The sequence below is a fragment of the Capsicum annuum genome, chromosome 3 (genome assembly GCF_002878395.1).
Source record: "Capsicum annuum cultivar UCD-10X-F1 chromosome 3, UCD10Xv1.1, whole genome shotgun sequence".
NCBI lineage: Eukaryota > Viridiplantae > Streptophyta > Magnoliopsida > Solanales > Solanaceae > Capsicum > Capsicum annuum.
In genome coordinates this window covers 32,762,707-32,777,690 of record NC_061113.1, presented here as the reverse complement: position 1 = coordinate 32,777,690, position 14,984 = coordinate 32,762,707, and the positions used below count along the sequence as shown (strand labels likewise).

General features: G+C 33.7%; 2 protein-coding genes across 2 annotated transcripts; one reads left to right on the top strand and one right to left on the bottom strand.

The window, feature by feature from the left end:
• The first annotated feature begins 3,921 nt into the window (after positions 1-3,921).
• Positions 3,922-5,213, top strand: LOC107863987 (NAD(P)H-quinone oxidoreductase subunit T, chloroplastic). The gene is made up of 2 exons (XM_016710220.2): positions 3,922-4,475; positions 4,738-5,213. Exons 1-2 carry the CDS (start codon positions 4,147-4,149, stop codon positions 5,156-5,158), a joined length of 750 nt encoding a protein of 249 aa, XP_016565706.1. The 5' UTR covers positions 3,922-4,146; the 3' UTR covers positions 5,159-5,213.
• Positions 5,214-5,385: 172 nt separating this feature from the next.
• LOC107863988 lies at positions 5,386-8,562 on the bottom strand. The gene is made up of 2 exons (XM_016710221.2): positions 8,333-8,562; positions 5,386-5,744 (listed from the first exon to the last, which is right to left on the bottom strand). The coding sequence occupies exons 1-2, from the start codon at positions 8,545-8,547 to the stop codon at positions 5,552-5,554; spliced, it is 408 nt and encodes a 135-aa protein (XP_016565707.1). The 5' UTR covers positions 8,548-8,562; the 3' UTR covers positions 5,386-5,551.
• Positions 8,563-14,984: the final 6,422 nt, after the last annotated feature.

The window sequence follows — 14,984 nt, the reverse complement described above, 5'->3', positions numbered from 1 at the left end:
GAGCTTTACATAGACGATTCTGACGATGTCACCTTTGGCATTATCTCCAAATTGATTGATCCTCCTTCAATTTTCTTTAGAGAATAAAAACTTTCCTTTTTGCCAGTCATATGTCTAGAACATCCGTTATCTATGTCCCATATTTCTCTCTCATAGCTTTTGTGTATTTTCTCCTTTAATAAAAGAAAATTAATTTTATTTAGGTACCCAAGTGGTCTTGGGTCCTTGAGGGTTAGATGTGTTTTCTTTGGGTCGCCACATCCACATGCCTTTAGACTTTTGTTTGCAGTTGTGAGATTTTTGTCCTTTTTATCATAGGTGTAGCATAGTGGTCCTTGAAAGGAGAAAAAGGTTTTAGCTGACTCAAACAAACTTGATAAGGAGCTTGATTTAGTTTTAAAGGAATTTGATCTAATGGAACTGTGACTTGGTGATTTTCTAATGTTGTTTAATTGCATCTTCACATCATCAAGTTTTTCTTGAAGTAAGTCAATTTCAATTTAACATGCTTCAAGTTTAATTTGTCAGTTCCTTATTTCCTCTTCAAGCTTTCGTTTTGATCAAGCTTCTAAAGTTTTCTGTATCCTTGAGGTCTCTGTTGCCTTTGTTTTAAAAGATGCCTTACTTTGCAATTTATGAGAGTCATTCCCTCACTGTTATCTTCTGCTAGGGATTCTTCTTCTCCAGTTGTGACAACATTGAAGGCTACTGGTTTCTTCTTTTCTCCTTGTTGTACCTGTTGATATAATTTCGTTCATAGGCAATGAGATTATCTCTTAATTTTTTGTAGGTCATATCATGGAGATCCCTATTTTCTAGAATGGCAGCTTTGGTTTTTCAAGCTTTTGGGAGACTTTTTTCAAGCCTTTGGACTTGCAGACTGTGTGGATAGATCATCTCCAAGGACTTCAGTTCACATACAATTTTACTAAATCTAGCAAACATTGATTCCACGCTTTCATTTTCTTCCATCTTGAAGAGCTCGTACTCATTAATCAGAGCGCTGATTTTTTCCTTTTTGACTTTGGTGGTTCCTTCATAGGTTACTTATAATTTGTCCTACATCTCTTTTGCAATTTTACATGTTGATATCTTGTCATATTCTTCACTACTAACTGCACAAAGGAGTAAACTTATAGCTTTAGCATTAGTTTGAATTACCTCTTGTTGTTCTTTGGTGACTTTAAAATTTTTTAAGTCTTCCACATCAACACTACTTAAGTCCTTGTCCTTCTGTTTTTCTTTGATTCCCAAAATGAGTTTTGGTCCCTTCTTAATGACAACCCACGCTTGGAAGTCATTTGACTGAACAAAGATTTTGAATTTGTTCTTCCAATAAAAGTAGTGTTGTCCATTGAAGTATGGTGGTCTCGTGGAAGAGTGACCATCTTAAAGGAGAGCTCCTGAAATCTGATAGTTTGTCATTGGTTTTTTGATCATGTGTGGTTAAGCAACACCGTTGGTAAGACCTGCTCTGATACCAATTGAAATTCAAGGGGGTGAATTGAAAATTTTTCTTGAGTTGACTAGTCAACCTTGACAATCAACTCATCAGTATACTTAACAGAATAGATTAGATTCAAATAAATAAGCAAGAAATCTATTAATAAATACTGGTCAGCCTTAACAAAGATTTATCCTGGTTCGGAACACCAATGTGGTGCCTACTTCCAGTCTCCTTGGATTTCAAAGATTCCTTACAGCTTTTCAAAGTAGAGTCGAAGTACAGATGTAGTGAACAAGTTCTGAAGCTTATTTTGATTTTCAGATCTTGTGACATAGCCTCAACTGGTGTGACTAAGTCGACTCGATCTTACCCTTTTATAACTATTGTAAACCAAAAAGTACAAAGCTTTATTGAGACTAAGATTGAGACACACTAAGAATTTCCTGTGAAGTTGTGTGATTCTTTGAATTTCCCGTCTTCTCTATTTAAATTCTTCGGTTGATGCTGCTGCTTTTCTCCAAAAGGAAACCCATGGAATTTCTTCTCAATCAAGGATTTGATATGGTTCCTTGATTGAGGGTAATACGTCATATCAGATATATGTCCATGTATAAGATGTTATTTTCCTTGAATCACGACCATTCATGTTCATATCAGATATGTCCATGAAGCGGGTGTGGTTTCCTTTCCATGTTGCTCTACGATCTTGTTGATTATTTTCCTTGTAATTTGGAATCTGAGAAGATCTTGAGGGATTTTCTATTAATGTCCCGTCCTAGATCTTCCTTGTGGCGAGGGATGGTCTTCCAAGTATATCTTCCTAATGATCTTTCTCTTGATGTTGTATCCGATCGAGATTGGTTCTGTCTTCAAAGTATATCTCCATGATGATCTTTCTTGCCTTGATTATCTTTCTGGTGTATCCTGCATATTAGCAATAGATTAGTTTGTCATTATTAAAATATATTACTTGGATATGGGAAGCTAACAGACTCTTCTCTAAACCCCACACATAACGGAAGCTTTACTACACTGAACTGCCATATTTAAGCTATTCTTCATTGTTGCTTAAACATTACTCGATCTGCCTTCCTAATTAATTAGCATGTAATGGTATTTGTATATGTGTGCTTTCCTCTGCTTTATATTCCTGCATTCCTGCTCTACTCTGTTTTATATTCCTTATGGGTGCCGTATCTATGTTATGTCATCTGCTTCTGTGCTGTACTATGTGTTTGTGTGATATCTCGTGACTTGAGCCGGGGGTCTTTCGGAAACAGCCTTTCTACTTCATCAGAGGTAGAGGTATGGACTGCGTACATCTTACCCCCCCAGACCCCACTAAGTGGGAATACACTGGGTTTGTTGTTGTTGTTGTTTGTAATGGTATTTGTATAGAGATCCTCCTTTAGGAATGGAAGCAAGGGAGATTATGAGGCTGATTATAAGTATTTTTTAATATGTTTTAAGTATCCGGTAAGTATCAAAATACTTATAACTTAAGTGCTTAGGAGTCAAAAACAGTCAAAAGCTATAAGTTGGTTGTCCTCAACTTATGATTTTTCAACTTACAAGCACTTCTAATTTGACCAGATATTTACAATCTTAACTTTAATAATTTTTCTTTTCACAAAACAAAACTCCTAGCTTCCTCGTCACTTTGTATTCATCATTTCTCCTTTTCTTTATAGGGATACTTTTAAATTTTATAATCTTTGGCAAACCTTTTAAGGATTCTTTAGTTATTCTAATAAAAAAATAACTTATCGACACTTTTTGACCAAACACACACTATTAAAACACGAAATTATTTATTTATAAAATCAACTTCAGCATTTAAAACTTATCACTTAATTCAGACGAAAAGGGGCATATACTTAATAAAAACATTTTTTGGCTAGAGAGAACAACTTGGCTCTCTTTTTCCTGCTACATAAAGATCATAAAATCACATTAAACTCCAGTCCTGCTGTTTAAAATCAAGTGATTGTGTGAAAAAATTCTAGTACTAACATATTTTTTGGTCATCGAACCCTTTAGAGAGGAGTGTGATGGTATTTATCCCCTTGGATTTAGTAAGAAATAGATGCATAGAGACCACACAACTCATTAAATGTGGAACCAGTTGGCTTTGTACTCAAAATTTTGGACCATCTGAAACTTGAAACAGATATACCACAAAAAAAATAATTAAGAAAAAATACAAACCACAACTATAGTGCCCTCGTATAGTTTTTATTTGCTGACTTGACTAACCAGTTCATAGGTTTTGAACTGCCAAGATGTATCTATCCAGTTTTTCTAGGAGTACAAGAACATGGATTTAACTTGTACATCCACTGGCACTATAAATATTTTATATTACCATTTAGTACTTTGATTTTTTATAACAAGTAGCCTACTTTATTTTCAAGTTACTGACCGACGTTTGATTTCGTACTTGAGGCAGACGCTAAAGTCAAGGACGCCAATGAGCAGAATTAATGTATTTCAATTTATGGCATATAAAAATTCTCTTATAAATTGTTGGTGTACAAAAATCACTCCAAAATTATTGATATCTCACAAATGAGGACAAAAGCAAACAAAATGTTTAGTTATTTCCTCAGCCACACAGAAAGACTAGGTGGTGACTGGTGAGAAGCCCCCTCCTCTTAGACTATACTCCAAGTCACAGACACAAACAAATTTCTATTTCCATGGCCTCAGCAACAGCTCCACCAGCTCCATTAACCTTCCTTTCCAGGAACCAAACCACTGAGCACAGAACTGATGGCCGTTGGTTGACAACAAAACAAAGAAGCCGGGGTGCTGGCTTCCAGATTTATGCTGCCCAAGAAGGGCCCCGTGGGCGAAAACGTGCCCCTCTTGGTGTTGACACAAGAATTCACTGGGAGAATGAAGATGAAGGATGGATAGGAGGAAGTACATCACAATCTACACAAGAACGAATCAGAACAGATGAAAAGAATCTCCTTGATGAAAAATTCTCTGACCTGCTCAACAGTTCAGCTAATTCTCACTACCAGTTAGTTTTCATTTTCTAGTTTCTATCTTCAGAAAGTTTGCTAATATCTTATCTCTTAATGTGTGGCTCAGAGTTTACATATAACTTGATCGAAAAAATATACGCATAACTGCCTGTTCAATCATAAAATATACATACAACAGTTCAGCTAATAAACCTGATGTCACAAGAGATAAAGTTCAATCATAAAATTCTAATTCCCATGTTTCGAGATCCATAGCACAAGGAGAAACCAGTGATCAATGTACGTTTGTCAATTCAGGTTCTTGGGAGTATCTGCAACAGCTGACCTGGAAGAAATTAAAGCTGCTTATAGGAGGCTATCAAAGGAGTATCATCCAGACACAACTAACCTTCCCATAAGAACAGCATCAGAGAAATTCATGAAACTAAGAGAAATTTATGATGTCCTGAGTGATGAGGAACAACGTCGATTCTATGATTGGACACTTGCTCAGGAGGCAGCGAGTCGGGAAGCTGAGAAAATGAGAATGAAGCTGCAAGATCCACACATGCTAGAAGTAGAAAACTGGGAATCTGTCCCAGACATGGTGGACCGACTTGGTGGAAGGAACATGGAGCTGAGTGATCAGGCAAAAACTGCCCTCACATTCGATATCTTGATTATTATCTTTTCATTTTGTTGCATTATATATGCAATATTCTTCAAAGAACAGTATTAACAGGAACAACTATCCATATGATTTCTTAATATACAACAACATTCTACACTGTCAATACGCTACATGATTTTCTTCGAGTTTCTTGAATAAGTACCGTGCAAAGATGTCAAGAAACTGGGGATTGATGAATAGTCAAAGCATGTATTGAGTAAATTTTTGCCACCCCAGACAATTTTATTCAAATTTCTGATTTAGCTTAAGGCAACCATAGTGACGTTAAAAGAGAATGGCAACAAAAATAAAACAGTTCATATTGCAATGGCAATGGAATGGCAAATAGAACAACCGGTGCTTTAGTCATAAGCATAACTATAGCTTATTTCTATTGAGCTTATAAACACACATTATTGTCTTTTCATGATATGATTGATAGAAAACAAAGAAACAAGCCTCTCATGCATCGATAAAATCTTTCATGATCGGGCTATGTTTCTCAGTGTTAGCATGCCTTCGCCAATTACTCACTGCCTGCTTAACAGTATCACTGGCTTTCTGTATTTCCTCAGCAGAAAATTTATGTTCCACAATGCCCAGTGGACCAGGTTGTAGTACCTTAACTACAGTTTCCATATCCAGCTCCAGTTGCCTGTCAAAACAAGCACCCAAATATGGAAGGCTTAAAGCAATGGTAAAGTCATAGAAACTCATCATCAACAATTTGAGCTCTGTGTCTCATTCTCGTCTATAAGAGTAAATTATGAGTGCTTTAAAGTGCACGCTCCTATCAGTCTGCAATTAAATACCTACTCTTCAATCAATAATTTAATAACAAGGAACCGGAAGAAACTCCAAAGGTGCTAAATAAAAACAAGAGTTCATTGTTTCCTGATAGGCCAATTCCGTAATTCTCAAGTGTTTGGCAGGCTGTAAATTTTCACTCACCTTCCAATATCAAATGAATTAACTAATGTACTTCTACCTCTTGTTAAGTATAATATATCGAGAATTTAGTTTATTGACACAAGGACAGGACAGTAGATGTCTAAGATGATTAATCAGTTGTGTTAGACTTCCCAGACTTTTTGAGTCGAATGTTTCCAATGTCTTGGGAGATTCTTGTAATTCAGTATTTTCCTATCTTGCAGTACCTCCTGGGTACTTGCTTTAATAAAATCTAGTTAGCACGGGCGAAAAACTCCTTGCAACCAAAAAGGAAAAAGTACTACGTATTATTTTATAACTAAACTTCCACAAACATTGGTTTCTGCAAGATGTAACACCCAACACTTTAACCATTTACAAGGCAATGTATTGGAGAACTAGTTTCCAAGAAGTTCTATCTTAGTTGATTAGTTGCTTAAACATAATAATATAGGGAACAATGCATTAAAGACACTATGGTAAGAGCTTAAACTCAAGGCCCACAAGATATAAGGATCAAAATTAAAAATCAGATGAACTTCGTAGCCAGCGCAATAAAAATCAACCAACTATGCTTCCATTCACACTAGTTGGAATTGCATACAAATCCTATGAATCCATTTGGCTACATTAGGGTTCATTCAACTCTCAAGTCTCTAACTCTCTTGTGTTGCTCTTTTTGCTTTTCAAATAGAAAAATACAAAGGAAAACTCATGCAGGAGTCTTGCAAATTGTGCACATGAATTGGGATGAATAAACTTCAGCGAATCTCAAAACGATGTAACCAAATGCCGCTTAAAATGCAATACAACCATCAAATAGAATTGCGTGATCAGCAAATCCATCACAACATGAACAGAATATCACAGGAAAGTACTTACATAGAGCTTCAAAATGGCAATTATTCCCAATCTCACCAGAATACAAGCATACAGTTAGTATATTGAAATAAAGCCTAAAATAGCATAAGCTATGCTTGCTGAAAAAATAAAAACAAAAGAGGGTTCAAGATAGAAACTTCAATAGGTTTCAAACTTTCAAGAGACAATTAAGGACATTGCCTAAACAATCAAAAATTAGTGGTCAAGGAACCACAAATACATAAGAGTCCGGAACAAATATGACACAAAAAAAATATTCTTGTGATGAAAACGAGTGCCAAAAACTAAACGTAACAAAGTTATGTTAATTTTAGATTTTGTCACATATTCTCGTCATGGATAGTTGTTTGCATCATTTAGATTTCACACTCAAAATACAAACTCATCAAGGAGAATGAAGATTATAAAGCCTATATATCAATCAAGTATCCAAATTAGTTGGATTCAACTACTCCCTCTGTCACTGTTATTTGTCTACTATTTCAAAAATAAATTCGTCACTTTTAACATATCAAGAAAAGACAATTATTGTTTCTACGTTTTACCCTTAGCATTAATTACTTAATTTTCCCAAATTATTTTTCAAAACCTAATACTAAACATCAATAGTATGGTTACTATGGTAAAATACTCATATCAAGTATTGTTTCTTAAGGGGTGGGCAAAGTCCAAAGTGGACAAGTAAAAGTGAACCTAGGGAGTATATGAATCTATGTATTAATTCATCTATATTTCGGTTCATTTCCTTCCAGTGATAAATATTTCAGTATTCAAACATTCATCACAGTTAAACTATTTTTTCACTAAATCTCAAGTTACAGCAACCTTTCCCTTCTATCCCAGCCTCGAACCAACTATATTCAGGGGCGAGGACCCGGTAGCTTTTGTCTAGACCCTGTATATATATTATATTTGATTGTGAACCTAGTTATATATATATATATATATATATATATATATTTTATTTTATTTTTATTTTTTTTTTTGGTTTCCAACTCGGTGTCCGTTACTCGCATGGAGCCTGAATAAATCAAGATTCATGACAGCAAGTCCCACATTGGGGTGGGGTGGGGTGGGGTGGGGTGGGGGTAAAATACTCTCTAACAAAGGGACTTGGTACCAAGAGGACTCGAACCCAAGACTTCAGTTAAAGATGAAGGAGTACTTACCACACAACCACAACCTTTGTTGGTGTGAACCTAGTTATTACTGTATATTAACTTGAGGTCGATGTAGGAACCATAAACTTCAAATCTTAAATTCGTCTCATATCATCCTTCACTAAACTCATAGATTTTCGAAGCATAAATAAATCAGTAATCTCGCACGTTCTTAACGATCAAATATAACAGTACAATAACCAAATTAACCAACATTTCCATATCATCCCCAAGCATAAATTAGCTTATAAAGACACAAATGTAGAATTACCTAAAGAGCCTGGAGAAAGGTAACACTTTCCCGATTTTCGACAGTGATATAGTCATTTTCTTCTGCCTATTCCTATCAATTTCCCTAAATTTCTGTCTGATTAGGGTTCCAGCTACAGGGAAATAGGGCGGGGGATATAGGGGGTAATCTCTGTTTCGGGTCGGGGGATCCGACTCTCCGGGTTCCTCCAACACAAATCCCTTTTTTTTTTCCATTTTCTACGGGTCCTTTAGTTGGAAAAGCTATATCGAAATTAATTATTTTAGGCCCTGTTTGATCATGAAAATCATATTTTTTTGGAGTTTGAGTTAGAGTTAAAAAGTTGAAATTGGTGTTGGAGTTGTGTTTGGTGAAAATAAATTAAAGTTGTTTTTGAAATTTTGTGAAAGAAGTATGAGTGAAAACAAGTAAAACTTGTTTTCACTTTTTCAAATACAATTCTGGAATTGTATTTGAAATTTTTATGGCCTAACGCTCCTATTTTCACTTTTTTCACTAAAGTGAAATAATTTTTCAAAAAAAAGTGAATAATTTTCATGGTCAAACAGCTACTAAGATTGTTAGTATTTCATTTTCAATGTGGATAAAAGTTATTTGATAATTTTGAAATAAGTTATCTTTTATCCCTCGTAACAAACAAATCCTAAAGTCACATAATTTTTTTTAAAAAAAAATTATTAATATAAAAGAGTCGCAATATAAAGAAAAAGTAAACAAGAAAATAAGAAGATAACACAAGAGAGAAGAGCTTTTCATTCTTCTTTCAAGTATAAGTGTACAGTCTTTCAAGTGTGTCCATACAAACTCTTATGCCTCTATTTATAATAGGGGAAAACGTCAAATTTATCCCTCAACTTTAAAAAAATGGCTAAATATATCATTCGTCATACTTTGGAGTCAAATTTAGCCCCGTTGTCGTATTTTGTGATCAAATTTACCCCTCTACTTTAAAAAATTGACTAAATATACCCTTCGTCATACTTTGGGGTCAAATTTACCTTCGATTTCATACTTTGGGATCATATTTACCCTCATTGTTAAAAAACTTTTCCCTTATACCCTTGCTTTAACATGAAAACTCAAATCAATGTTGAATTGTTCAATTTTTAAAAATAAATCATACCGTAATCTAATTTGCCCGTTTCAACCCACAAAAAATATACCCCTCCCTCAGTTCTATTGGTCAAATTTTTTCAACGAACAAAGATATTTCCCTTTCAATGTGGAATGTTGGTAAGTTTACAAATGAACAAAATGTAAATGAAATGGGATAATGTGGAAGTATGAAACTAGAGAAAGTGACAAACTCTTCTCTTGTTCGATTATGTTCAAATTTTAAAATTTGATATGCAGTTCTATGTGCATCTAGATTCTAAAATCAGTGAATAAATTTTCTGAGCAATGACATCATAAAAAATTTATTGATCTAAATTGCATATAAAGATATATGAATGAAGAGATGTCACGATTAGCACATAGGGAGACCTCTTAATTCAATCTCCAGAGAAATATTCAATGGGCCTAATCTATTGCATTTGACAGTGAAGTGTCATTTTTCATGAGTTTTGCACTGATGCAGATCCATGAATTGAGAGAGCGATATATTTCTGTGTATTTGCACTGATGTAGATCAATTTTCATGAGTTATATACTGATAAAAATCCAGTGGTTTCATCTCGTTGAAAAAAATTGACCAATAGAATTAAAGGAAGTATATTTATTTTTGTCTTTTTTGTGGCTCAAGTCTGATCGGATGGATTTGATTAAGGTGTATTTTATTTTTAGAAAATGGGGCATTTAACGTTTTTGAGTTTTTCTATTAAGAAAGGGTACATATGAAAAGTTTCTTAACAACAACAGTAAATTTGACCTCAAAGTATGACATTAAGGGTAAATTTGATTCCAAAGTATGACAAATGATATATTTAGCCAATTTTTCGAAGTAAAGGGATAAATTTGGACCCAAAATATAACAAGAAGGGTAAATTTGACCCCAAAGTATGACGAAAGATATATGTAATCAATTTTTCAAAGTAAAGGGGTAAATTTGACTTTTTTCCCTTTATGATATTGCACATGGAGGGTATAAGAGTTACACCCTATAATGGTGTGTGGAGTAGTGGATGAATAACTATACATCATGAAAAAGTTTAGTGGGAGTAAATTCTTGGAGTAGTGGACATCCACAATAACTATAATATTTTATAACACTCCCCCTTGTATGTCATAGATAATGTGTCTCATTAAAATCTTACTAGAAAAAATCATGTAGAAAAAAAATTCTAGTGAAACAAAACGAGTACACATATCTTTTAATACGCGTTTATTTGTTGCCTTGTTAAAAATCTTGCCAGGAAAATCTATTGGGACATAATCTAGGTCAACGAAAAAAAAACTGCAGACCGTATTTTACTCCCCCTGATGCAAACGTCATTTCACTTCTCAAAGACGACACATCCCGTCTTATATGTCAGCTTTCAAATGTTGATATTGATTGTACCTTTGTGATCATATCACATTCTTGAAGATGTTGCATTCTTGAAATCATCCTGATATATCACTTTCTTGTTTCTTGGATATGTTAAGACTTTGAATTCAACCAAATAATTTTTTGGCAATTACTTTATTTGTGACCTCATTGTCGCAAGCCATTTGCGCATTGAACTTGTCCGTAGCAAAATTGTGAAAACTTTCATTTGCATGATATTAAAATTGACTATAAATCAAATATTCATCCTACATTTGCATAACCAAAAATTCTTTGACAATATTTGTTAGAAATAATAAATCCATATCAATTATTTTTTATTTCACTCACAGTCACATGATAGTGAAATTATATCTAGTCTGCACATTAATAAAAATTATTATCTCATGGATAGAAACTAGCAAGATACATAAGTGCACCAAATACACTAATTCATGATACTTTCTCAATCATTGAAATATTCAGTGGATCGAATCTCTTTTAAATCCTTCAAGGATTTTTCTATAGTATTTACTTTCTAGCTAGACATGACAATCACTTGTAATATGAATTCAAGTTTTTTCATACATTGCTAAATTGAAAGAAATCTTATTGCATCCATCGAAGAAGAACACATCTCCAAACAATAATGCCAGATGTTCTGCGAATAACATTTATGTCTCAAGGCACAAGTCGTACTTTATGCCTTATGATTTTACTTTTCGCACAATTATCTATTTGTAATCCACTGACACTATATTTTAGTCTATGAACTAATTTCAAAATATCATTTTTCACGTAAAATATAATATGCTTGAATTGTGTATTTTATTTGTCCACATTATTTGACAAATTTAAATTGAAGATCCTCGTTACCATTTAGAATGGTGAGCGCCACATTAAACCAAAGATATCGTTGAAGGCTATTTGATATATATTCCAATAAGACATAACTTATCGAGATCTATTCATTTCATCATTTTCAGGTACCTGAATCTTTGTCAAGGTTTTATGAAATGTTATGTCATGGTGATCTTTTAAAGAACTTGTCTCATTATCAAAATCATTTTTCTCATTTTCTCTTTTCCTTCTTTAAGGAGTCTTACATTTGGAATCAATTGGTCTATCATGTTTCAGGGGTGTCATAGACTATGCCCTTCAAGGATTTTTCATTAGAGCATTTACAACTGAATTTTAACATAGGACCAGTCTGGCAATAAACTTGCAACATTTTGCAAATCATGAATTACCCATTGAACTTTAAGTTCACTTTTTACGAGGACCTAAACAATTCATTCTATACAACTTGGCAAAATGCAACAAATGAACCTTAGGGAAATCAAATACCCAAAGCCATTAGAATGAATTAAACCATGCAAGTCTTCACAAATGTGACTAGAGAATAGCCCAACATAACACAATTATCACGTTAGCGGGACTAGTGACTCTGTACTTTCTTTGTCCGAATTCATTTGATTTCAAGTGCTCCCTATTCCGATCGAAAAAGGATTAAACTAAAATGAGAGTCAGTTTGATGATAAAGAGCTTTTTTTTTCTTTTCTTATGAACATTTCTTTTAGAAGCTCTCACTTCTTATAACTTATAATAAGCTATGACATGAGACTTATGAACTCATTGGTTTTCTGCCAATTTCATTATCAAGAATTGTATCCCCTCTTTCTTGCACCAATTTCTCTTGACACATTACTAATTCTCCCGCTGTAGATCTACTTATTGTTAATAGATCGGTAAGAGTCTTGTTCCGAGAGATACCTCTTCTATAGAGTTCATTAATATCCGAGCTTATTAGCTTACATCTATCTGAAGGATGGGTCGTAGTTCAGTAGAAAGAACTGGTAGTAGACATAAAATAATCTTCCTTATGATTCAACCACAGCGGATATTTAGTCAACTGCGATTACGCTTACACCAAGGGCCTTTTAGTGCATCTATCATCCAGGAAGACGGCTTTATCATTTAAGATTTCTCTAAGCAAGCAAGATAAAATATCTTCTTTATTGGGGAAAACAACCAACTCCCCAACTCTAGAGCTGTCGCGAAAGAACAAGCAGCAGGAACAAAGGTGAAAGCAAGTGACATACATAGTGACTGTCCAATGGTAAGTAGTTAGGTGAGAATCTATATCAAAGCTCAAATACTATACTAATGATATAGAAGAAATGAATATCTGACGAATATTCCAACCAGTCAATATCATAGAGTTGAAGAGTCAGTTGTAGTTGTTCTATCATATTGATGTGTGAAGTAGATCATAGTGGAATGGTGGTTGTTCTATTAGATAGCGGACGCTTCGAGGGACCGTAGATCGTAAAGCGCCTTTTAAACCACCCCATTCATCCAAAAGAGAAGGGAAGGGGCCTATGTATTTGCATGACCCCTGCAGATTTCACCTTATCTATACCTGGGCCACTCCCCTAGCGGTCCTGCCACCACGCCGCAGAACGGGAGCTCGTATGGAATCTTTTATTCTGGCGTAACAGCGGTAGAACGTAACAAAATATTATGGCCGCCTAACATCAGCTATTAGTCATATCTCTCCCCTAATATTAGAAAATCTAATATTCACCCTAACCTTATTTGGGGATTCATCTTTGTGTGTGGTGAATATTGCACATTCAAATTTTTAGATGAATTTATTTTTTTCCTTACCCTGAACCAATCTGTTGGCTTGACGCATACAAATGTTGTAACATTTAAATAAACTCGTGTCATATCATTTTTTTAAAAAAAAAAATATTTTCATAACCAATGGTTCAGCTATAATTGGAGACACACAATTTTTTGCTAAATCAATTAGCATTATCAACTTTTATAGTCTGGAATCATGCTTAATTTAACAATTTAAGCAAATAACCTTGCAAAAATAAAATTGCAAGTTGATAGCAACGCATGTGATCAACCATAAATGCATCTCACTTCATAGTAGGCGGTCCACATGATAGGTAAACGGCCCATATTCACCTTATTTTATGTTTCAAAAATTTAGGGAATACAACCATAACCTTATTTGGTATAATATTTTATCGTGAGAACAAGCAACATAAGAGAATTCTTTAAAAATCTTTTATTTCTTCAATGTAAAATCGTATGAATTCTCTTTTTTTTTGCATCACATTTGAATCGGGATGGTCAATTGATCATGCCAACTTATATATTTTCTGTAAACTTTTAGTTTACTGTTGCATGTGATTTCATCACCATGCTCATATTTATATAAACAAACATAAGAAAAACATGTAGACTGTCTTGTTTCAATTGTAGTAATATGAAGATATAAAAAAATGATAATTTATAATTTCAAAATAATAAAAAAAAAATTTCTTGTCAATTTTTTTGAAACTTTAAAAGTTTCTTAAGAGACTTACTACAATCTCAATATCATAAATAATTTTATTCCTCTGTGTAGTAACATATTAGCTTTTTGAAGCTATCAAATACTTGTGTACTACCTCATATTCCAAAACACCATTTGTATGGTGACCATCTCATTTTAGGGTGAAAATTATTATAAATATAATCAAAATCATTATGTGCAAGTCCTTATTCTTGCTTTACTTTTGTCTTTAATAATTTATTTTTACAATATTTGACAAAGTCCTTTTTAGCATATCATATTTACGCGACCAGTGATAAATTCATTCTTCCACACCATAAATATTCATTTTCGTCATGGCTAAAACTTTTATAGACAAGAATCACTTCTTGATTTTGCCCATTGGTAGATCATGATAAAACATACTATAACATCAGTGACCTTTTTATACCAAATTAAAATTCTTTATTTCTCTCAAACCTCCTATAAAGGTGAGTTTTGGTGTTTATCCAACCATATATAAGAACATTTTTGTTCATAAATTTTATCATATATTAACACATTCACTTTCATGAATGATCAGGCATCTACAATTTTTATCACAAGTCACATTCTCTTCAAGAAATGAACTAATTCATTATATATGTTTTATTATAAGTTTTATATAATATGAATGTCATGTTACATATGTATGTGTGAAATGTCATTAATTAGAGATAACAGTTAGTAGTCAAATTGAATTTGAATACCAAGAGTTACTTGTTCAATCAGGATTTGAATACCTAAGATAGTTGACCAACTTGCCAACTTGAAGTCAAGTTTGGCAATCTTAGGATCTAAGTTTGGAGGTC

What these genes read in the sequence shown, in the direction of transcription:
- LOC107863988 (XM_016710221.2), bottom strand. Translation starts at nt 8,547, where the DNA reads ATGGAAAAAAAAAAGGGATTTGTGTTGGAGGAACCCGGAGAGTCGGAT. An exon ending in CCTTTCTCCAGGCTCTTTAG is followed by an intron (nt 5,745 to 8,332) that starts GTAATTCTACAT and finishes TTGTTTTGACAG; the next exon opens with GCAACTGGAGCTGGATATGG.
- LOC107863987 (XM_016710220.2), top strand. Translation starts at nt 4,147, where the DNA reads ATGGCCTCAGCAACAGCTCCACCAGCTCCATTAACCTTCCTTTCCAGG. An exon ending in TCAGCTAATTCTCACTACCA is followed by an intron (nt 4,476 to 4,737) that starts GTTAGTTTTCAT and finishes TTGTCAATTCAG; the next exon opens with GTTCTTGGGAGTATCTGCAA.